Source organism: Mercenaria mercenaria, chromosome 3 (genome assembly GCF_021730395.1).
Source record: "Mercenaria mercenaria strain notata chromosome 3, MADL_Memer_1, whole genome shotgun sequence".
NCBI classification, from domain to species: domain Eukaryota; kingdom Metazoa; phylum Mollusca; class Bivalvia; order Venerida; family Veneridae; genus Mercenaria; species Mercenaria mercenaria.
The window spans coordinates 66558942-66583920 of NC_069363.1; the positions used below are offsets into that span (position 1 = coordinate 66558942).

The 24979-nt window shown below is 37.4% G+C and overlaps 1 protein-coding gene across 1 annotated transcript in view; it reads right to left on the bottom strand.

The window, feature by feature from the left end:
* Positions 1-24396, bottom strand: part of LOC123524499 (actin-2-like) — a 30906-nt gene extending 6510 nt beyond the window's left edge. The window contains exons 1-2 of the mRNA XM_045302749.2: positions 24177-24396; positions 19654-20398 (exon numbers count right to left, since the gene is read on the bottom strand). Of these exons, the coding sequence (XP_045158684.1) occupies positions 19654-20398; positions 24177-24302 (871 nt within the window). The 5' untranslated portion in view covers positions 24303-24396. The remainder of the gene's footprint in view (positions 1-19653; positions 20399-24176) is intronic.
* Positions 24397-24979: the final 583 nt, after the last annotated feature.

Here is a 24979-nt window from a genome sequence, read left to right on the forward strand (position 1 = left end):
TTCAAATCCTGCTTACGGGGACATAATTGACAAAATAATCATCGGGAATGGAGTTGCTCGTATACATCATTATGTATATAATGTATAGGCGCAACTCCATTCCCGGGGAGCAACCCCATTCCCGATTATTTTTTTTTTGCCAATCTTTCCCCCAAAAGCAACATTTCATTCAAGTGTATGTAATATTCATGACTGTTTTACACGAGTTTGATCATTCGAAGCGTCAAATTTCCAGAAAGAAGGCACAAGAGTTAGAAAATTTGCATTTTTTATGATTCCATGCTTTTTTTACAGCTCGAGCCAGCAGAGTTTATGTGATAACAGAGCTGATTTTTAAATTAATAAGTTGGTATTTCACACATGATTTTTATTCATTTTTGTGTCGAATAGCATTTTGCTTTTTTTTTCGAAAGCACTCGTAAATGTGTCATTATTTACAAAAACAAAAACCCACCTACCTCGATTTTGTATATATTGATGCGCAACACCAGCACCGGAAGTCGCGCAACCCATTTTTAGCGTATTCCCAGTGGGAATTGGATTGCGCGTTTACCACCCGTGCAAAAACTGCTAAGTCAGAAAAGGGGCATAATTTTACAAAAATACATGTAGAGTTATGGTACATGTGAAATGCACATAAGATCATATTAAGTGGATACTGAGAAACCAGCCTTCATACACAAGGTTAACCATAAATTACTATCTCAAAAAAGGGGCATTCAAGGGTCTTCAAATCCAAATTTTATATTTTTCATTTCGAAATTTATTCAGTAAATACTTGAATGCATTGATCAAAAGTCTGTAATGAGGTAGTAACGCATTGAAAAAGGAAGAAATACAGTTATCATAGAAGATTGTTATGTTATGATTACGCTTAACAATATTTTAAAAGCGTTGCTATGAAAATGTACTTGTGCGGAAGCAAGCCATATTATGATGATTTTCTGAGCAAGGAAACTCGCCTGGCTTTCACTTAAAGGCCTAGATCTAGGCATTGGGTCAAGGGACTTCATTAACACAGTTGGGGGCTAATCACTAAACAAGGGTCATTGTTACAAGTGAAGGGTAGCCTGGCAAACCGTTGATATTTGTGCTTTGTCAAAGTAAATCATACCTAATATCTATGCATTAAAGATCCCACTTAATTTGCGCTAATTAGTGTTAATTGGCATTCGTCGAGTATTTGATATTATCAATTTGCATGTAGAAAAAAAGAAATCGTCAGACTGGATTCCCAGGCTATGAGAAGGGGAAGCAGTGTATTTTATTTAATAAATATGTGATAACTTTAAGATTTGTGGCAAATGTTATGTCAAGAAATATTTGTTGATCAAACGTAATAATAAAATAATAAGAAACTTATTTAGGAATATGTTATAAAGTTTATCGTGCTGAATATTGCTCTGAAACTTCTCACAGTTAAAATAAACATTATGGTCTACAATATTGTAAAACGAGAGGGTCAAGATGACCCTATATCGTTCACCTGTTAAATCTGACCTAGGAATCATCAAGATAAACATTCTAATCAAGTTTCATGAAGATAGAGTCATAAATGTGGCCTCAAGAGTGTTCCTTTGATTTGACCGAGTGACCTAGTTTTTGACCCTTTATGACCCAGTTTAGAACTTTGCATAGGAATTATCAAGATAAACAGTTTGACTAAGTTTCATGAAAATATGGTCATAAATATGTCCTCTAGGGTGTTTAACAAGCTTTTCTTTGATTTGACCTGGTTTCTGACCCCACATGACCAAGTTTCAAATATGGCCTAGGGAGCACTAAGACAAATATTCTATGCAAGTTTGTATCAAATCAAAGCATAAATGAAACCTCTATATGGCTGAAAGGACCAAAATAGAAAATTTTGACCCTTTCAGGAGCAGTAACTCTAGAACCCATGATGGAATATAGCCGATCTTATTGTGACTTAAGTTTTTGTAGCGTGGTAAAAAATCAAATGTAAAATGTCACTTCTATCATGTTCACAAGGTAAAAATTAACATTTTTTTTGCTCTTTCTGGGGTCAATCAGAGTCGTAACTCTGGAACCTATGACGGGATCGGACAGATTCATCATGGACTCCAAGATCTATTGTTGTTAAAGATATTTTGCAAGTTTGTTTCAAATCAAACCATAAATGAAGTCTATATGGCTGCAAAAAGTCAAAATAGAAAATTTTGGTCCTTTAATGGGCCATAACTCTGGAATCCATGATTTGATCTGATCAGTTTTCGAAAGGAACAGAGATGTTATGCCAGTACAGGTTGTGTGTAATTTTTATTAAAATCGATTTCAAAATGTGGTCTCTATCGTGTTCACAAGAAATTGCGAACGGAAGGACGACAGACTGAGGGCCGTCACAAAAGCTCACCTCTTCACTACGTGACAGGTGAGCTAAGATGTCCTGATCAAAATTTAATGTGTCTGCCTTCTTGCAGTAACAAGGAAGTCATATAAAGATATCATTTTTAAAATCTCAACTACCTGTAACCTAATATTCGCGTTTTTTTTTTTCGGCGTGTCGTATTAAGCACGATTTTATGACCTCGTATGACCTTATGCCGCCTGAACAATGTACCAATCGGATTGCTTGGTAAGGTATTCTCGGTATTTCAGCCATATTAAGAGATTTTGTAAGATCGGCGCTGATTGGGGAAAAGGCTGAAAATGCTTCACTCCGAGTCATGTTTGACACCGAGTGAAATGACAACGCGTTCGTCATCTATAACCTCTATAAGTACAGCACCATCGGGTTGTATGCGTACAACTTGAACAGGTGTGCGTAACCAAATATTCATCTGCTCATCCGGACATATTTCTGTTTTGTTAAGTTTTCTTGTTAAGTTATTTCTGTTTTGTGAAGTTTCCTTTCCTTAGGTTTTGTTTTTACAAAAAGGTAATTTGTTTTTAGTCATTAACTCTTACCCTGCATTACAGCAACAATATCTAAGCAGTGCAAATCATTACTAGCCTGCAACATGTCCGATACTGTTAAATTTTAGACTCTAAATTTTAAATTAATCTTTCCGGTGACTCACAGTGAAACAGTACTGTACATATTCTGGATGATAGACAAATTTGATAATAAGCTGAAGTAGGGTAAGGGTTCATGTTGCTTCCAACAATTCCAGAAATAAAGTATAGAACGTTATTTCAATATTGTTTGCTTACTGTTACCTTTAAGCACAAAGGCTCAAAGTGAGCTTTTGTGATTGTTTGGTGTCCGTCGTGTGTCCCTCCACAATCTCTAAACACAGTTTTCTTCAGAACTACTGTCCTCATTTATACAAAACTTCACAGATGCCCCTTTCAACATTGCCAAAATATTTAAAATACAGGTTTCTGCCCATATATAACTTGTGCTTCAGTTACATCAGGCCGACCATCTTTTTTCAAGATATTTCTTGTTCAAAGAATGTTTCCCCACTCAGTAATTTTGCATAGCCGATTTAAATCCGATGGTAAAAATTTATTATTAATAGCAAATTTCCTGCTAAATTCAGTAAATAAAAAACAAGAGGACCATGATGGTCCTGAATCGCTCACCTCTTGCCACATGACCCAGTTTTGAGTATGACGTCGTTTTTTCTATTATTTGACATAGTGACCTAGTTTTTCAGCTCATGTGACCCAGTTTTGAACTTGACCTAGATATTATCAAGATAAAAATTCTGACCAATTTTCATGAAGATCCATTGAAAAATATGGTCTCTAGAGAGGTCACAAGGTTTTTCTATTATTTGACCTATTGACCTAGTTTTCGAAGGTACGTGACCCTGTTTTGACCTTTATCTAGATATCATCAAGGTGAACATTCTCACTATTTTCATGAAGATCTCATGAAAAACATGGCCTCTAGAGAGGTCACAATGTTTTTCTATCTTTATACCTACTGGCCTAGTTTTTGACCGCACATGACCCAGTTTCGAAACTGACCTAGATATCATCAAGGTGAACATTCAGATCAATTTTCATGAAGATCCATTGAAAAATATGGCCTCTAGAGAGGTCAAAAGATTTTAATAATTTTAGACCTACTGACCTAGTTTTTGACCGCAGTTGACCCAGTTTCAAACTTGACCTAGATATCATCAAGATGAACATTCAGACCAACTTTCATACAGATCCCATGAAAAATATGGCCTCTAGAGAGGTCACAAGGTTTTTTTATTATTTGACCTACTGACCTAGTTTTTTAAGGCACGTGACCCAGTTTCAAACTTGATCTAGATATCATCAAGGTGAACATTCTGACCAATTTTTATGGAGATCCATTCACAAGTATGGCCTCTGGAGGGGTCACAAGGTTTTTCTATTTTTAGACCTACTGACCTAGTTTTTGACCGCACATGACCCTGTTTCGAACTTGACCTAGATATCATCAAGATGAACATTCAGACCAATTTTCATACAGATCCCATGAAAAATATGGCCTTTAGAGAGGTCACAAAGTTTTTTCATTATCTGACCTACTGACCTAGTTTTTGACGGCACGTGACCCACTTTCGAATTTGACCTAGATATCATCAAGACGAACATTCAGACCAACTTTCATACAGATCCCATGAAAAATATGGCCTCTAGAGAGGTCACAAGGTTTTTCTATTATTTGACCTACTGACCTAGTTTTTGAAGGCACGTGACCCACTTTCGAACTTGATCTAGATATCATCAAGGTGAACATTCTGACCAATTTTCATGAAGATCTCATGAAATATATGGCCTCTAGAGAGGTCACAAACTTTTTCTATTTTTAGACCTACTGACCTAGTTTTTGACCGGACGTGACCCAGTTTCAAACTTGACCTAGATATCATCAAGATGAACATTCAGACCAACTTTCATACAGATCCCATGAAAAATATGGCCTTTAGAGAGGTCACAAGGTTTTTCTATTATTTGACCTACTGACCTAGTTTTTGACGGCACGTGACCCAGTTTCGAACTTGATCTAGATATCATCATGGTGAATGTTCTGATCAATTTTCATGAAGATCCCATGAAAAATATGGCCTCTAGAGAGGTCACAAGGTTTTTCTATTTTTAGACCTACTGACCTAGTTTTTGATGGCACGTGATCAAGTTTCGAACTTGACCTAGATATCATCAAGGTGAATGTTCTGACCAATTTTCATGAAGATCTTGTGAAATATATGGCCTCTAGAGAGGTCACAAGGTTTTTCTATTTTTAGACCTACTGACCTAGTTTTTTACGGCACGTGACCCAGTTTCAAACTTGACCTAGATATCATCAAGGTGAATATTCTGAGCAATTTTCATGAAGATCTTGTGAAATATATGGCCTCTAGAGAGGTCACAAGGTTTTTCTATTTTTAGACCTACTGACCTAGATTTTGACGGCACGTGACCCAGTTTCGAACTTGACCTAGATATCATCAAGATGAACATCCTGACCAATTTTCATAAAGATCCCATGAAAAATGTGACCTCTAGAGTGGTCACAAGCAAGTTTACGGACGGACGACGGACACCGCGCGATCACAAAAGCTCACCTTGTCACTTTGTGACAGGTGAGCTAAAGTCAGTGCTTCGTGCAGAAAAAGTATAAATGAATATTTTTGTGTAAAAACAATTTTTTTTTGAAAATGTTCGTGAGAAAAATGTACCTGATAACAAGAGGGTCATGATGACCCTATATCACTCACCTGTTAAACTCGGTCTTGAAATCATCAAGATAAACATTTTGATCTAGTTTCATGAAGATAGGGTCATAAATATGGCCTCTAGTGTGTTAAGCTTTTCCTTTGATTTAAGCGGGTAACCTAGTTTTTGATCCCACATTACCCAGTTTGGAACTTGGCAGTGGCTAGGTAGCCGGTTCCACCTACCTAGACCTTTAGTCTACGTAGCCGGTTCCAACTACCTAGACTAAAGGTCTAGGTAGCCGGTTCTATATATACATAACGTATATGTACATGTAAGGTCAAGGTAGCTGGTTTTGATAAACTGTATTATAAAGGATCATTATATTAGTTAAATAAATTACATTTCTTGTGATTTATTATTTATATTTTGTGACTTACTTGTTTATTTCGCCGTATTTACGCACTTATATCATATCTGTCGATACTTTGTTATGTTATCATGTCGTTTTTGTCACTGGCGTGCTTAAATGGCGCGTTTATAAATTCTTAAAATATCTTTTAATGATTTTTTTTAGTTTGTTATATATTGAAAAACATTTTTGATAGATGATGTCAACTGACGGCGATTCTTTAGCATTAGGTCATTAGTTATTATCTTTCGTATCTAGAATATTACGCTGCCTTAGATAAAGAGCTCATATGTTCAAACAAACAATTAGAACCAATCAAGATTATTGACTAATAACAAATTGGCGGAGAAATTTTGTAGTAGTTAATTAATTAAAGACGCACAATCATAGAGGTGGGAAAGTGATGATCACCTACAATTATCACTTAAACGGGCGCAGGAAAGGATCAAACGCCATTATGTTCAGTTGAGCCTCATCATTTAATGTACATTGATGCTCTTTGTTTTGCCCTTTATTACTGTTTGTTTTGTTTTGTTTTAAGAATGAATCACAGTATCTCATATATGTATCGAGTACGTTTTAACATAACAAATTGAAAATGTCGCCCGATATGATATGAGCGCGTAAATACGAAATATACCGGTTAAACGCAAATAATAAATAATGAATTACAAGAAATGTAATTCATTAAACTAATATTATGATTCTTTATAATACAGTTTATTAAATCTGGCTACCTTGACTTACATGTTCATATACGATATCTATATATAGAGCCGGCTACCTAGACCTTTAGTCTAGGTAGCCGGAACTGGCTACGTAGACTAAAGGTCTAGGTAGCCAGAACCGGCTACCTAGCCACTGCCTTGGAACTTGGCCTAGGAATCATCAAGATAAACATTCTGACCAAGTTTCATGTAGATAGGGTAAAAAAATGTGGCTTCAATAGTGTTAACAAGCTTTTCCTTTGATTTAACCCTATAACCTAGTTTCTGACTCCATATGACCCAGTTTTGAACTTGGCATAGGAATCACCAAGATAAACATTCTGACAAAGTTTCATGAAGATATGGTCATAAATGTGACCTCTAGTGTGTTAACAAGCTTTTCCTTCGATTTGACCTGGTGACCTAGTTTTTGACCCCACATGACCCAGTTTAGAACTTGGCCTAGAGAGCATCAAAATATACATTCTGTGCAAGTTTGTATCAAGTCAGAGCATAAATGAAACCTCTATATGGATAAAAGAACCAAAATAGAAAATGTTGCCCCTTTCAGGGCCAGTAACTCTAGAACACATCACGACATCCAGCCGATTTTCGAAAGGAAGTGAGATCTTATTTTGACTTAAGTTGTGTAAGTGTGGTTATAATGGAATGTAAAATGTCATTTCTATCATGTTCACAATATTTTGGCTCTTTCAGGGATATCAGGAGTCGTAACTCCGAAACCTATGATTGGATCTGATGGATTCATCATGGACTCCAAGATCTATTGTTGTTAAAGGTATTTTTGCAAACTTGTACCAAATCAAAGCAAACAGCAAATTTTGGCCCTAACTCTGGAACCCATGAAAGGGACCGAGCATCCCAATTAAAACGGAATTGGGAGGAAACCTCACAATAATGCTACACACAAAGTTCAATGAAGATTCCTTCTATGGTTCATCAGAAGCTATTGCTCCCAACAGTCACTTGAAAATAGTTATTAACTTCAAATTTAAATTTAAACCTGCTATTTAGATATAAATGACAAATAAAGTTTCGTTATCAAACTCAGCTGAGACTGAAAATGTTTTGTGAACACGGGGCCTGGACACGAAATATGGACAAATTTGACCTTGACCTTGGACCTATCATCCTGTTTCATGCACTCTGCGTTTCATCTAATCACCACCTACCTACATCCAAAGTTTGAAATCAATACCCTGAATACTTAATAACTTATGCAAGGTGAACCATTTGATCAATCTAGATAGAGGTCCATGCCTGGATGCCACTGACCAAGTTTAGTGTAATTGTAACCAGTAGTTTCAGAGCAGATGTTTAAGTAAACATGTTGATGTAGGAGGCTGGACTATCCACCTATACTAAAAGCTCACATTGAACAAAGTTCAGACGAGCTAAGAAAGTTAAAATGGAATTATATATGTGTAACAACATAGGTAGACTTGTTATAGTCATCATTCAATTATTATTTTGAAAGTGTTTCTTATGCTTTACACATTTTGAAACATTTCTCTGTTCAGGAGTACTTTACTCTGCAATTTCCGTGCAATTATGTATTTGGAAGCAATTCGATATTCTGTGGACGTAATTATAGCTTAACTTTCCATGAAAAACGAATAAATGCTGAAAAAGCATATGGAGATTACGTAATTTGATGATTTTCGTTACAGCTCCATTTTCTTAAACACACTACTAGTATATTGTTGTAAACAAGGTAAGCCGGTAACTTCAGATATTAACATTAATTTACAACTGAACTGTTTTACACAACTTGAAACAAGATGGCCATGATGGCCCTATATTGCTCACCTGAGTTTAGTTGCTTGCTTGAACAAATTTCTTTGCTAAAGCTTCAAAAACAAGAGGGCCAAGATGGCCCTAGGTCGCTCACCTAAGAAACACACCATAACAGTGTAAAACATGTTTGACCTAGTGATTTCATGGAAACAAATATTCTGACCAATTTTCATTAAGATTGGACCAAAAAATTGGTCTCTTGCGATAAAACAAGCATTTTCTTAGATATGACCTAGTTTTTGACCCTAGATGACCCATGTTCAAACTCTATCTAGATTTTATCAAGGCAATCATTCTGACCAAAATTCATGAAAATCAATTGAAAAATACAGCCTCTATCACATACACAAGTTTTTTCTTTGATTTGACCAAATGACCTAGTTTTTGACCTCAGATGACCCATATTCAAATTCGACCTAGATTTCAATAAGGCAATCATCCTGACCAGATTTCATAAAAATCAATTGAAAAAAACAGTCTCTATCCCATACACAAGATTTTTCTTTAATTTGACCTAGTGACCTAGTTTTTGACCTCAGATACCCCATATTCAAACTCGACCTAGATTTCATCAAGGCAATCACTCTGAGCAAATTTCATGAAGATCAATTGAAAACTACATCCTCTATTGCATACACGTTTTTTTTTCCATTTGACCTAGTGACCTAGTTTTTGACCCCAGATGACCCATTTTCGAACTCGGCCTAGATTTTATCAAGGTAATCATTCTGGCTAAATTTCATGAAGATCAGTTGAAAAATACAGCCTCTATCGCATACACAAGGTTTTTCCTTGATTTGACCTAGTGACCTAGTTTTTGATCCCAGATGACCCATTTTCGAACTCGGCCTAGATTTCATCAAGGTAATCATTCTGACCAAAATTCATGAAGATCAATTGAAAAATACCGCCTCTATCGCATACACAAGGTTTTTCTTTGATTTGACCTAGTGACCTAGTTTTTGACCCGAGATGACCCATTTTCAAACTCGGCCTAGATTTCATCAAGGCAATCATTCTGACCAATATTCATGAAGATCAATTGAAAAATACAGCCTCTATCGCATACAGAAGGTTTTTCTTTGATTTGACCTAGTGACCTAGTTTTTGACCCCAGATGACCCATTTTCGAAGTCGGCCTAGATTTCATCAAGGTTATCATTCTGACCAATATTCATGAAGAATAATTGAAAAATACAACCTCTATTGCATACACAAGGTTTTTCTTTGATTTGACCTAGTGACCTAGTTTTTGATCTGAGATGACCCATTTTCAAACTCGGCCTAGATTTCATCAAGGCAATTGTTCTGACCAATATTCATGAAGATCAATCGAAAAAAACAGCCTCTATCCCATACACAAGGTTTTTCTTTGATTTGACCTAGTGACCTAGTTTTTGACCCATTTTCGAACTCGGCCTAGATTTCATCAAGGTTATCATTCTGACCAATATTCATGAAGATTAATTGAAAAATACAGCCTCTATCGCATACACAAGGTTTTTCTTTGATTTGACCTAGTGACCTAGTTTTTGACCCGAGATGACCCATTTTCGAACTCGGCCTAGATTTCCTCAAGGTTATCATTCTGACCAATATTCATGAAGATTAATTGAAAAATACAGCCTCTATCGCATACACAAGCTAAATGTTGACAGACGGACGACAGACGACGGACATTGAGCGATCAGAAAAACTCACCTGAGCATTGCTCAGGTGAGCTAACAAAAAGTAGGCGAGTATATAGGTTCACAGTAAAGATAATTTAAGATAACTACTGAAATCTGTATGAAAAATTATATAGGTGGTAAAAATCTCTTTGCTGTAGCTTCAAAAACAAGAAAGTAGGTCTGTAGGTCAGGTTTAAGAATATTAAAGATGAGTATTGAAATCTGTATCAAAAGTTATGCACGTGGTCCAAATTACTAAACCGTACCTTAAAAAACAAGAAAGTTGGTCAGTAGGTCATGATTAAGACTATTTAAGATGAGCATTGAAATCTGTATCAAAAATTATACATGTGGTTTAAATTTCTAAGCTGTAACTTAAACAAGAGGGCCAAGATGGCCCTAGGTCGCTCACCTAAGAAACACTCCATAACAGTGTAAAACATGTTTGACCTAGAGATTTCAAGGAAACAAATATTATGACCAATTTTCATTAAGATTGGACCAAAAAATTGGTCTCTTGCGATAAAACAAGCATTTTCTTAGATATGACCTAGTTTTTGACCCTAGATGACCCATGTTCAAACTCGACCTAGATTTTATCAAGGCAATCATTCTGACCAAAATTCATGAAGATCAACTGAAAAATACAGCCTCTATCACATACACAAGTTTTTTCTTTGATTTGACCAAGTGACCTAGTTTTTGACCTCAGATGACCCATATTCAAATTCGACCTAGATTTCATTAAGGCAATCAACCTGACCAAATTTCATAAAAATCAATTGAAAAAAACAGTCTCTATCGCATACACAAGATTTTTCTTTAATTTGACCTAGTGACCTAGTTTTTGACCTCAGATAACCCATATTCAAAATCGACCTAGATTTCATCAAGACAATCATTCTGACCAAATTTCATACAGATCAATTGAAAAATACATCCTCTATTGCATACACAATGTTTTTCTTCGATTTGACCTAGTGACCTAGTTTTTGACCCGAGATGACCCATTTTCGAACACGGCCTAGATTTTATCAAGGTAATCATTCTGGCTAAATTTCATGAAGATCAGTTGAAAAATACAGCCTCTACTGCATACACAAGGTTTTTCTTTGATTTGACCTAGTGACCTAGTTTTTGACCCCAGATGACCTATTTTCGAACTTGGTCTAAATTTCATCAAGGTAATCATTCTGACCAAAATTCATGAAGATCAATTGAAAAATACAGCCTCTATCGCATACACAAGGTTTTTACGTGATATGACCTAGTGACCTAGTTTTTGACCCCAGATGACCTATTTTCGAACTTGGTCTAAATTTCATCAAGGTTATCATTCTGACCAAAATTCATGAAGATCAATTGAAAAATACCGCCTCTATCGCATACACAAGGTTTTTCTTTGATTTGACCTAGTGACCTAGTTTTTGACCCGAGATGACCCATTTTCGAACTCGGCCTAGATTTCATCAAGGCAATCATTCTGACCAAAATTCATGAAGATCAATTGAAAAATACAGCCTCTATCGCATACACAAGGTTTTTCTTTGATTTGACCTAGTGACCTAGTTTTTGACCCGAGATGACCCATTTTCGAACTCGGCCTAGATTTCATCAAGGTTATCATTCTGACCAATATTCATGAAGAAGAATTGAAAAATACAGCCTCTATCGCATACACAAGGTTTTTCTTTGATTTGACCTAGTGACCTAGTTTTTGACCCGAGATGACCCATTTTCGAACTCGGCTTAGATTTCATCAAGTTATCATTCTGACCAAATTCATGAAGATTAATTGAAAAATACCGCCTCTATCGCATACACAAGGTTTTTCTTGATTTGACCTAGTGACCTAGTTTTTGACCCGAGATACCCATTTTCGAACTCGGCCTAGATTTCATCAAGAGTTATCATTCTGACCAATATTCATGAAGATTAATTGAAAAATACCGCCTCTATCGCATACACAAGTTTATTTTGATGACCAGTGACACTAGTTTTGACCCGATTACCCATTTCGAACTGGTAATTCAAAATTATCATTCTGACCAATATTCATGAAGATAAATGAAAAATACAGGTGATCTTGCATACACACTAAATGTTGCCAGCTGGAGGCCAAGACGCTATGGCTCAGCGTCAGTAAAATTGCATTTCAGTAGCTAAAAAAGCACTGGTGATGTGGACCAAATTGAACTTCTTGAGTGTTCAAATTCACAGATCATTCTATCAAGGACAAATTCTTTGTACACAAACTTGCATGTGGCATCAATTGAAAGCTGTAGCTTGAGAAATTGAAAGTAGGTCACCTAGTCAAATTCAAGGACAAATTTCATTTGTACACAAAACTATGCATGTGTCAAATTTGAAGCTGTAGTTAAAAATTGAAAGTAGGTCACAGGTCAATCAAGGCAAATTTTTTCAGGCACAAAACTATGCATGTGTCCAAATTTGAAGCTGTACTGAGAAATGGAAAGTAGGTCACTAGGTCAAATGGTCAAGGTCAAGGTTTTTCACCAAAACCATACATGTGTCCAAATTGAAGTTGATTAGCTTGAAAGAAGATTTAAAAGTTTCACTAGTCAATCAAGTAACCGTGTCAAGGTTTATTTGACTCAAACCACTGTGGTCCAAATTGAATGTTGTGGTTTGACAAGAAGATTTTAAAAGCTTCCTATATAAGTCTATATGAACCATGTGACCCCAGGCGGGGCCATATTGACCCTAGGGGGATAATTTGAACAATCTTACTAGAAGACCACTTGATGATGTCACACAAAATATCAAAGCCCTAGGCCCTGTTGTTTTGAATAAGAGGTTTTTCGAAGTTTTTCCCTAGACAAGTCTATATAAACCATGTGACCCCCGGGGCGGGGCCATATTTGACCCCAGGGAAAGAATTTGAATCATCTTGGTAGAGGACCACTAGATGATGCTTCATACCAAATATCAAAGCCCTAGGCTCTGTGGTTTTGGACAAAAAGATTTTGAAAGTTTTTCCCTATATAAATATATGTATATTATAGAAATAAACAAAGGGCCATAACTCACTAAACGATTGTTGAACCAGTATGATTTTCAGGGGGACACAACTAGGGTACCAATACATCATTCTGACAAAGTTTGGTCAAAATCCCCCCAGTAGTTTCCGAGAAGATGCGATAACGAGAAATTGTTAACGGACAGACGGACCACGGACGCAGAGTGATTTGAATAGCCCACCATCATGATGATGGTGGGCTAAATATCAAAAGCCTAGGCCATGCAGTTTAAGGCAAGAAGATTTTTAAAGTTTTTTCCTATATATGTCTATGTAAAACTTGAGACCCCCCGGGGCTGGGCCTCTTTTCACCCCAGGAGCATAATTTGAACAATTTTGGTACAGGACCACAAGGCAATGCTATATACAAAATATCAAAGGCCTAGGTCTTGTGGTTTTAGACAAGATTTTTAAAGTTTTTTTTACTGTGCAAGTCTATGTAAAACTTGTGACCCCCAGGGCAGGGCCTCTTTTCACCCCAGGGGCACAATTTGAATAATCTTGATAGAGAACCAGATGATGATGTCACATGCCAAACAAATGCTCTACGCCTTGCGGTTTTGGACAAGAAGATTTTTAAAGTTTTTCCAAATGGAATTAAATTCTTTGAACAATTTTGAAAGGGGACCAGGAAAGGATCTTTCCTGTGAAGTCTGGTGTAATTCTGTCCAGTGGTTTTCAAGTTTTTTGTAAAAAATGTTGACGGACACACAACACAGGATGAACACTGAGCGGTCACAAAAGCTCACCATGAGCCTTTGGCTCAGGTGAGCTAAAAAATGGACTGGCAAACCCCAAATGACGGAGTGGCCAATCGGCCAGTTTATCAAATCGGGCTTTAAAAAATGTTTCAAAATAAAATTTTGTTAACTTCAGAAGGGAACATATGACTTTATACAAGAGGGCCAAGATGGCCCTAGGTCACTCACATGAGTAACACACCGTAACAGTGTAAACATGTTTTACCAACTGATTTCATAGGGACGAATATTCTAACCAATTTTCATTAAAACTGGACCAAAAACTTTGCCTCTCAAGTGTAAACTAGAAAATGCTTTTGTAAAAAAGCGCATGTCTCCCCCAATGCAAAGTCCTATAGGCAAGAAGTCAAAAGGGGTCAGGAGTGAAAGTCAAAGAGACACTGATGGTTGGCTGCAATAGGGATCATCTACTTGGCATGTCCAGTCATCCCGCTAAATTTCAACACTCGTGGCCTAGTGGTTCTCAAGTCACTGTTCAGGCTCCTGTGACCTTGACCTTTGATCAAGTGACCTCAAAAAAATAGGGGTCATCTACTCTGCATGTCCAATCATCCTATTAAGTTTCAACATTGTAGGTCAAGTGGTTCTCAAGTTATTTCCAAAAAATGATTTTACATGAACAGACCACTGTGACCTTGACCTTTAATAGACTGACCCCAAAATCAATAGGGGTCATCTACTACGCATGTTGGTTCTCAAGTTATTGATCGGAACTGGTTATCAATGTTCAGGCTCCTGAGACCTTGACCTTTAACGGAGTGACCCAAAAAACAATAAGGGTCATTTACTCTGCATGAACAATCATCCTATGAAGTTTCAACATTCTGGGTCGAGAGGTTCTCAAGTTATTGATTGGAAATGGTTTTCCATGTTCAGGCCCCTGTGGCCTTGACCTTTAACAGAGTGGCCCCAAAATCGTTAGGGGTCATCTACTCTTTATGATCAATCATCCTATTAAGTTTCAACATTCTGGGTCAAGTGTTTCTCAAGTTACTGACCGGAAATGGTTTTCAATGTTCAGGTCCCTGTGACCTTGACCTTTAATGGAGTGACCCCAAAATCAATAGGGGTCATCTACTTTGCATGTACAATCATCCTATGAAGTTTCAACATTCTGGGTCAAGTGGTTCTCTAGTTATTGATCAGAAATGGTTTTCAGTGTTCAGGCCCCTGTGACCTTGACCTTTGACAGAGTGATCCCATAATCAATAAGGGTCATCTACTCTTTATGACCAATCATCCTATCAAGTTTCAACATTCTGGGTCAGGTGGTTCTCAAGTTATTGATTGGAAATGGTTTTTAATGTTCAGGCCCCTGTGACCTTGACCTTTGACAGAGTGACCCCAAAATCAATAGGGGTCATCTACTTTTCATGACCAATCATCCTATGAAGTTTCAACATTCTGGGTCAAGTGGTTCTCTAGTTATTGATCGGAAATGGTTTTCAATGATCAGGCCCCTGTGACCTTGACCTTTGACGGAGTGACCCCAAAATCAATAGGGGTCATCTACTCTTCATGACCAATCATCCTATGAAGTTTCAACATTCTGGGTCAAGTGGTTCTCTAGTTATTTGTCGGAAATGGTTTTCAATGTTCAGGCCCCTGTGACCTTGGCCTTTGACGGAGTGACCCCAAAATCTATAGGGGTCATTTACTCTTCATGACCAACCATCCTATGAAGTTTCAACATTCTGGGTCAAGTGGTTCTCTAGTTATTGATCGGAAATGGTTTTCATGTTCAGGCCCCTGTGACCTTGACCTTTACGGGGTGACCCCAAAAACATAGGGGTCATCTACTCTAGCAGCCCTACAACCCTATAAGTTTGAAGGTTCTAGGTCAAATGGTCTCAGTTATTGCTCGGAAATGAAGTGTGACGTACGAACGGACGGACAGGGCAAAAACAATATGTCTCCTGGGGGAGACATAACAAGCATTTTCATTGATTTAACCTAGTGGCCTAGTTTTTTACCCCACATTCGCACTTGTGTAAATTTTCATGAAAACAAACATTCTGACAAAAGTTTCGGGAAGATTGGAGCAAAAAAGTGGCCTCTACAGGGTATACAAGCTTTTCCTATGATTTGACCCAATTTCTGACCCCACGTGACCCAGATCTTGAAATCATCCAAGACTTCATGATAAACATTCTGACCAAAATTTATGAAGACAGAAACAACAAGAAGCTGCGTTCAATAAACGCTTGATGCCCCTGGTGGCATCCTTGTCAATACAAGCAACCAAAGTCCAAAACAAGTCAAGTTCAAGGTCAACTGAGGTCAGGTGATGTCCGAAGATGAGAATGGTCTCAGGTTACATCTGTATTAGTATCAAGTCTTTCAGTAAGGGTATGATGCTAGACGAGCGGTCCCATTTGGTTAACAAGAGATGGCCCATATAAAGCAACCTAAGTCCAAAATGAGGTCAAGGTCAAACTGAGGTCAGTTGATGTCTGAAGATGAGGAATGGTCACAGGTTACATCTGCATTAGTATCAAGTCATTCTAGTAAGGGGTATTGATTCTAGACGAAACAGTCCCATTTGGTTAACCTCGTACGAACGGACAGGACGATCACTATATGCCTCCTGCATCAGTAGATGCCGGGGGCATAAAAATGAGCCCCCTTGGGTGTAAACAAGCTTATACCTTGATTTAACCTGGTGACTTTGTTTTTGACCCCATATGACCCAAATAAAAATTCATAAGATATTTCATGCAGACAAACATTCTGACCAAGTTTCATGCACATCAAATGAACACGAGTGTTAACAAGCTTTTCCTTTGATTTGACTGGGTGACCTAGTTTTTGACCCCATATGACCCAGTTTCGAACCTGGCCTAGGAATCAAGAGAAAACATTCTGACCAAGTTTCATGAAGATAGGGTCATAAATGTGGCCTAAAGTGTTACTTTTCCTTAGAATTGACTCAATGACCTAGTTTCTGATCCCATATGACCCAGTTTCAAATTTGGCCTAGAAATCCTCAAGATAAACATTCTGACCCAGTTTCATGAAGATAGGGTCATAAATGTGGCCTCTAGGTTGTTAACAAGCTTTTCCTTTGATATGGCCTGATGACCTAGTTTTCGACCAGACATGACCCAGGTCTAGAGATCATCAAGATAATCATTCTGTACAAGTTTGATCAAACCAAAGCATAAATGAAACCTCAGGGTCAGAAACTCTGGAACCCATGACGGAATCTAGCAAGTTTTCGAAAGGAACCGAGATCCTATTGTGACGCAAGTTATGTATAAGTTCGGTTAAAATCAAATACAAAATGTCACTTCTGTCATCTTCACAAGGAAAAATTACCAAATTTTGGCTCTTTTCAGGGGCCGTAACTCGGAACCTATGACTGAATCCGACAGATTCATCATGGAATCCAAGATTTATTTTTTTAAAGATATTTTGCAAGATCAAATCAAACCATAAATGAAGTCTCTATATGGCTGCAAAAGCCAAAATAGCGAATTTTTATCTGGCCAGTTTTCAAATGAACCAAGATATTATGCCAATACAAGTTGTGTGAAAGTTTGATTAAAGTTGATTGCAAAATGTCGTCTCTATCGTGTTCACAAGCCAAAAAAAAAAATAAAATTTTTTGGCCCTTTAAGGGGCCACTCTGCAACCAATGATGGGATCTGGCCAGTTTTCGATAGGAACTGAGATATTGTGTGCAAGTTTGATTAAAATGGAATACAAAATGTGGTCTCTTTCATGTTCACAAGGAAATTGTGGATGGACGGACGTACTACAGGCGTTCACAAAAGTTCTCCGTCACTACGCGACAGATGAGGTAACAAGAGCCGTCAGTAAGACGATGCGCTCGACTTTTCTCAGTGCTCTACTCAAAATTCGAGCTTTGCCAGTAAAAACTTTAAACAAACATTCTAAGTTAAAAAGGGGCATAACTCCTACAACATATGGGGATTGTTTCTCCAACTTTGATAGTTAATAACTATTTTAAGTTTCAAGTCAATAGCTTTGATAGTTACAGAGATTTTTGAATTTCAGGAACTTTAACAAAAAAATTCTAAGTCAAAAGGGGAATAACTCCATCAAAATTCAAATCAGAGTTATGGGGATTGTTTCTCCTGGTGTAGACTTTGATAGTAGATAACCATTTTAATTTTCAAGTCAATAGCTTTGTTAGCAACAGAGATATTCGACTTTTATCAAAAATTTAATCCAAAAATTCCAAGTTAAAACAGGGCACAACTCTTGCCAAAATTCAAACCAGAGCTATGGGAATTATTTCTCCTGAAGTAGACTTTGATAGTAAATAACTATTTTAAGTTTCAAGTAAATATCTTGAACCAACAGCGACGCAGATGCCGGGGCAAGTGCAACAGCTCTATTTTTTCTTCGAAAAGTAGAGCTAAAAAACGTAGTTGTTTATTGAAGTACAATACCAATGAAATGAATTATCCGTGTAGATTGTAGGACGGCCAACCCACGTGACCTTTGATATTATACGCAAGGGAAATTCGATCTCAGCTTTCACTAACGTACACATTTGGTCCGTGGCAGAGTGCTCATTGTAAATCATTTCTAATGCACGATATACCTATTTCTTTACTCCATCATGTTTTACAAATATAGTTTATATGTAATATGGTGGGTGGAGTAGCACCGATGTCGTGATTTTCGTTTCGGATCGATCGAAACTTCCAGAGCCCTGGTCTCTATACGGCTACAAAAGCCAAAATAGCAAATTTTGGTCCTTTAAGGGGCCATAACTCTGGAACCCATGATGGGGGCTGGCCAGTTTTCAGAAGGAACCGAGATATTATGCCAATACAAGTTGTGTGTAAGTTTGATTAAAATCCATTGCAAAATGTGGTCACTATTGTGTTCACAAGAAATTGTGGATGGACAACAGGCGATCACAAAAGCTCACCTTGTCACTATGTGACAGGCGAGCTAAAAATGTTTAATCTGCAAAGTTATTTTTATACTCGTGAATGATACTGAAAGGTCACCTTGGTTGGCCACAAAGAGAAACAGGGCCATCATGAATGCATTTGTTTTTCTAATATTTGTAGTGGCAAAGTGCGCTAGGAAAATGAACAGTTCTGAATTTTTCTTTTTAATCACTTAATGAACTAGTAACCTGCTCTGAGGCCAAAGGCAACTTAACAAATTGTCTCTCAAGACAACATTACACTGAATCCAATAATTAAAACTTGTGGAATTATGTATCAGATCTCGTGAATAATCTCGTGCAGCACCAATACTTAAAAACCTGTACGTCCAAAACTTTAGTCAACACAACTATAACTCAACTTTGATGACTAGCAATGACATTTTCCTTCAATGAACACAAAAACATGCGACATTATGGAAAGTTATCAGTGTCATGATTGTCCAGTTTAGAAGCACTTCCTGTGTACAATGGATGGTCCAGATTCATCATATTCCTGTTTGCTGATCCACATCTGTTGGAAGGTGGACAGTGAAGCAAGGATAGAACCACCGATCCATACAGAGTATTTTCTCTCTGGTGGAGCAATAATTTTTATTTTCATGGTGGATGGCGCAAGTGCGGTGATTTCCTTCTGCATTCTGTCGGCAATACCTGGGTACATAGTTGAACCACCAGATAATACTGTGTTAGCATACAAGTCTTTACGGATATCAACATCACATTTCATAATACTGTTGTATGTAGTTTCATGGATACCGGCAGATTCCATACCAAGGAAAGATGGCTGGAACATGGCCTCTGGACAACGAAATCTCTCATTACCAATGGTGATTACCTGACCGTCTGGGAGTTCGTAGCTCTTCTCCAATGAACTTGATGAAGCAGCAGTCTGCATTTCTTGCTCAAAGTCCAAAGCTACATAGCATAATTTTTCTTTAATGTCTCTAACAATTTCTCTCTCGGCCGTTGTGGTGAAGGAGTAACCACGCTCAGTAAGGATCTTCATCAAATAATCGGTTAAATCTCTACCAGCCAAATCCAATCTCAAGATGGCATGGGGAAGGGCGTATCCTTCATAGATAGGCACAGTGTGTGATACACCATCACCAGAGTCCATCACAATACCAGTGGTACGACCAGAGGCATAAAGAGACAAAACAGCCTGGATAGCGACATACATGGCAGGAGTATTAAAGGTCTCGAACATGATCTGGGTCATCTTTTCTCGGTTGGCCTTTGGATTAAGTGGGGCTTCTGTAAGAAGTACTGGGTGTTCTTCGGGGGCAACACGAAGTTCATTGTAGAAAGTATGATGCCAGATCTTCTCCATATCATCCCAGTTGGTGACAATACCGTGTTCAATGGGGTATTTTAGGGTTAGGATACCTCTCTTGCTCTGGGCTTCATCACCAACATAGCTGTCTTTTTGTCCCATACCAACCATGACACCCTGAAATAGAACAAAGTAGAACATGAGTGCAAACAAAAATATGCCAACTAAACTACGAATAATGTAGAGATTAATCAATGATCAAAATAATGTTAAATACAGACAAAATATTCCGTCCATACATTTTAAATGTTTGCTTGTTGTTATATTTAATATTAATGTGTTATTATATGAATATTTAAGAGTATATATTATTATTCTGAAAATCCAGGCAAGTTTGTTCGGACGTGGATTTTAAACTAATAATTGAAACAATGACCAAAGCCTGTAAACACTAAATCTGCACATATGTAAACAATGGCAATTAAGGAGAGAAAAACACATGAATTTCAATTAACAAGTGGGCCATGAAGGTCCTGTATTGCTCTACTGACCTACTGACCTAAAGATCATCAAGATATGGTCATAAATATGATCTCTAAAGTGTTAACTAGCTCTTCCTTTGATTTGACCCGGTGCCCTAGTTTCTGACTCAATATGGCCCAGATTCGAACTTGACCTAAATATCATTAAGATTTACATTCTGACCAAGTTTCATGAAGATAGTCATCAATGTGGCCTCTAGAGTGTTAACAAGCTTTTCCTTTGATCTGACCTAGTTACCTAGTATTTGACCCCACCTGACCAAGATTTGAAATCATCCAAGATCAACATTCTGACCAAGTTTCATTAAGATATGGTCATAAATGAGGTCTCTACAGTGTCAACTAGCTTTTCCTTTGATTTGACCCGTTGACCTAGTTTTTGATCCTACATGACCCAGATTCAAACTGGACCTTAAGACCATCAAGATTAACATTCTGACCAAGATTCATGAAGATACAGTCATAAATGTGACCTCTACAGTGTTAACAAGCTTTTCCTTTGATTTCACCTGGTGACCTAGTTTTTAACCCCAGATAGTCCAATATCAAACTCTTCCAAGATTTTATTGAGGATAACATTCTGACCAACTTTCATTAAGATTGGGCCAAAATTGTGACCTCGAGTATGTTAACAAGCCTTTCCTTTGATTTGACCTGATGACCTAGTTTTTGACCCCAGATGACCCAATACCAAACTCGTCCAAGATTTTATTGAGTGTAATATTCTGACCAAGTTTCATTAAGATTGGGCCAAAATTGTGACCTCTAAAGACTGTTAACAAGCTTTTCCTTTAATTTGACCTGGTTTTTGACCCCAGATGACCAAATATCAAACTCGTCCCAAGATTTTATTTAGGGTAAAATTCTAAGATTGGGCCAAAATTGTGACCTCTAGAGCGTTAACAAGCCTTTCCTTTGATTTGACCTGGTGACCTAATTTTTGACCCCAGATGACCCAATATCAAATTTGTCCAAGATTTTACTGAGGGTAACATTCTGACCAAGTTTCATTAAGATTGGGCCAAAATTGTGACCTCTAGTGTTAACAAGCTTTCCTTTGATTTGACCTGGTGACCTAGTTTTAGACCCAAGATGACCCAATATCAAACTTATCCAAGACTTTATTGAGGGTAACACTTTGACCAAGTTTCATTAAGATTGGGCCAAAATTGTGACCTCTAGAGTGTTAACAAGCTTTTCCTTTGATTTGACCTGGTGACCTAGTTTTTGACCCCAGATGACCCAATATCAAACTTATCCAAGATTTTGTTGAGGGTAACATTCTGATAAAGTTTCATTAAGATCGGGCCAAAATTGTGACCTCTAGAGTGTTAACAGTCAAACTGTTGACGACGGACACAGGGTGATCACAAAAGCTCACTTCGTGCTCAGGTGAGCTAAAAACAGACTGAATTTCAATTAGAAACTAGACTGTTTGAAAAGAACAAGACATTTTCCTTCCGATATACAGAAATTTTTTTTCTTTGAATTGGAATGCAGGAAAATACAGTTAGCTATCCTCTATTCCTAAAAGCACCAAGTTGAATGCAGCTTAAAACATGGAATGAATTTTTTCTAGTAACTAGTAAATTTCTGAAATGACAGAACACACCTAGTCAGTTTCATTTAAGATTTTATAGTACTGTTAACAGGCCAAAGAGGTCATGAATGGGATATATAACTAAATCTTGTAATATATATGACTAGGCTCATAGCAGATTTAGGTAACAGAGAATATTGCGAAAAGTTAAGGTTGTTGGGCTATCCCACTCTGGAATATAGAAGGCTTAGGGGAGACATGATACACATGTTCAAGATCGTCCATGGGTATGATAGAGTTAACAGTGAAAAGTTTTTCCCCTTGACAGGTCATAACAGAACTAGGGGTAACATTTATAAGTTATATAAGAAACGATCTAACTCTGAATTGAGAAGAAGTGTTTTCAGTCTAAGAGTAATTGATACCTGGAATGAATTACCTGATAATGTAGTGTCAGCCCCTCAGTAAATGCATTTAAATAAAATTTAAGGCTAGTTGCTATCAATAATGTTGTGACATTGTGACGACTATAAGTTAATAAGAATATGTATGTGAAGAATGCATCATGTACACAAATTTGTTACTAACGAAGAATTTGGGAGAACACAAAGAAAAGGGCCGTCAGAAACGATACGTTTATATGAATTTATTCATACGTGGCCTCTACAACAGTATGAACAGTATAGCATTAGTTTTAAGATCCAGAAAAATTCCATTGTCATTCTCACAGGGAGGGAGTGGGCACCAGTTTAGAATGAAGGAGTCACCAGCAAGGTGCATTGCACAGAGTGGGAGTAGGTACGTGGGGCTCCGCTAGTGTTAGGGAGTCGGTGGTCTCCCCCAAGTAAAATTTTAAAATGGAGATATGAACAGGTTGGAGACTTCCCCTGGATTGAGAGACAGTCTCTCGATCTAAACATTGTCTCTCGTTTGAAAGACAAAATGTCTCTCGATCGAAAGACTAAAATTAGCTTAAGCAATGAAAATCAATGAAAGAGTAATTAAAACTCTCTTTTTAGAATGCGCAAATTTATTTCAAATATAGAAAATTATCTTTCTTTTATCAAATTTTCAAAATCAAAATTATTTGGGAATTTTGCTTAAGCATTATAATGCTTAAACAAACTTCTATGACAATGTGTTTCTTGTACAGTTTATTTGAAATAACAAGTTGTTTCAATGAATAGATAATGCGCCTGTAAGGAAATTATCTTATTAATAATGATTTTTTTGCAACACTTAAGCTAAATATAGTCTTTCGATCGAAAGACATTTTGTCTTTCAAACGAGAGACTGTGTTTACATAGAGACTGTCTCTCAATCCAGGGGAAGCATCTGCCATGGAGCAGCTTTTTAACTAAATCTAGATATGGGAGTGGGTCCCCCTGCAAAATTTTTAAATATAGGTACGAGTTGATGGTCTCCGGTGCATTGTTATGGTCTTAACTATCGCGTGTCGGAGACAATATTCCCACACATTTTAGCATTTGGGTTTGTCAGGGGGTCTCTCCCTCTTTAGCAATAACCACAGTAAAGATGACTCTTGCAAACACCTCGTCTAAAAATCTGACTGACTTTTTATATTTGATGCAGACATTTACTGTATTGTGCAAATGTTACTTAAAACAGTATTTATAGTCACATTAAGCTATATTTCCAAATTTCGCTGTAATTTAGTTTAAAGCCAAACGTCAACAAACACCGGAACCACGTGTAAAGCCGGCAATATGCAAATAAGCTTAGGTTGCCCCGGATAGAGTATAATAAAAATTAACACGTGTTGGCTGTAAATAAAAATACCTCCATCCGCAAATATACTCTGCTTTGAATCTCTTAACATTTAGAAGTCTAGAAGTAAACGCTATGAACTCACCTGGTGTCTTGGTCGGCCAACAATAGATGGAAAAACGGCCCTCGGAGCATCATCCCCTGCAAATCCGGCTTTACACATACCAGAACCATTATCAATTACTAAGGCGGCCACTTCCTCGTCACACATCTTTGTAAGTTTGCAGTTACTTTTGTGTACCGTCAATAAATGCCTTCCTTCTCCAAGACGTTTTGAGAGACTGAAGCTGCTATGTCGCCAGACTACGACGGTACTGACTGCGCATGTGCAAAATATGTACGTGACCATATAAGGAAACTAAATTTAGCTCGTTGGATCGCGTTCCAAGAAAGTGTCTATTTAAAGGAACCACGTGATAAAACGACAATATGGCGAATGTCATATATCAATTGTCTAAAAATACCTGCTTAATATGTGACGCACAAAAAAAAGGAATCGCAGGGCGCGAATGAGCGCCTCTGGTCAGAAGTGCTTATCTATATTATAGTCAGTCAGATTCGCATACCTCTGGCCAAAGAACTATAAAATACATTTATTTTTATAGCTCTTTGCTCTGGCAAAGACCGAACAAAGAGTTGCGACTATCATCATTCATGTGCTGTTTTGTTCATAGGAAATAACTCTTGAGGCTACTGTATTTAATTTTGAAAAATTAAAAGATCTATAACTACGTGTAATCGTTAGTAGGCCTACCAAAGAGCTATAAAAATAATATTTTATACTTCTTTGTTTGTACTAATCCGTGACTCAAGTTACCTCCCCTGACGGTCAGATACCAGATAGAATCTACAAGAATTTATATTACAACTGGAACAACTGATAGCAAA